The 433-nt window shown below is 58.0% G+C and overlaps 1 protein-coding gene across 1 annotated transcript; it reads right to left on the bottom strand.

Annotated features, from left to right (window-relative positions):
- Positions 1 to 7: 7 nt before the first annotated feature.
- Positions 8 to 407, bottom strand: LOC106820581 (macrophage receptor MARCO-like; the record flags this gene model as incomplete). Its single annotated transcript, XM_014825088.1, has 1 exon — positions 8 to 407. A coding segment is annotated over one exon (400 nt), but the record flags the coding sequence as incomplete, so codon positions are not given.
- Between the last annotated feature and the right edge of the window lie 26 nt (positions 408 to 433).

The following is a 433-nucleotide window of genomic DNA, read 5'->3' as shown; positions in this document are numbered from 1 at the left end:
GCATCACCTTTGGCTCCAGCTTCTCCAGTATCACCTTTTGCTCCAGCTTCTCCGGTATCACCTTTTGCGCCTGCTTCTCCGGCATCACCTTTTGCGCCTGCTGCGCCTGCTTCTCCGGTATCACCTTTTGCGCCTGCTGCTCCGGTATCACCTTTTGCGCCTGCTGCGCCTGCTGCTCCAGTATCACCTTTTGCGCCTGCTGCTCCTGCTTCTCCGGTATCACCTTTTGCGCCTGCTGCGCCTGCTTCTCCGGTATCACCTTTTGCGCCTGCTGCTCCAGCTGCTCCAGTTGCTCCGGTATCACCTTTTGCGCCTGCTGCTCCAGCTGCTCCGGTATCACCTTTCATACCAGTATCGCCTTTATCACCTTTTGCGCCTGCTGCTCCAGCTTCTCCGGTATCACCTTTTGCGCCTGCTGCTCCTGCTTCTCCGG

This window comes from Priapulus caudatus, unplaced genomic scaffold (genome assembly GCF_000485595.1).
Source record: "Priapulus caudatus unplaced genomic scaffold, Priapulus_caudatus-5.0.1 Scaffold26186, whole genome shotgun sequence".
Taxonomy (NCBI): Eukaryota; Metazoa; Priapulida; class Priapulimorpha; order Priapulimorphida; family Priapulidae; genus Priapulus; species Priapulus caudatus.
Note: the sequence above shows the minus strand (reverse complement) of the source record. Positions and strands in the feature narration are given on the sequence as shown.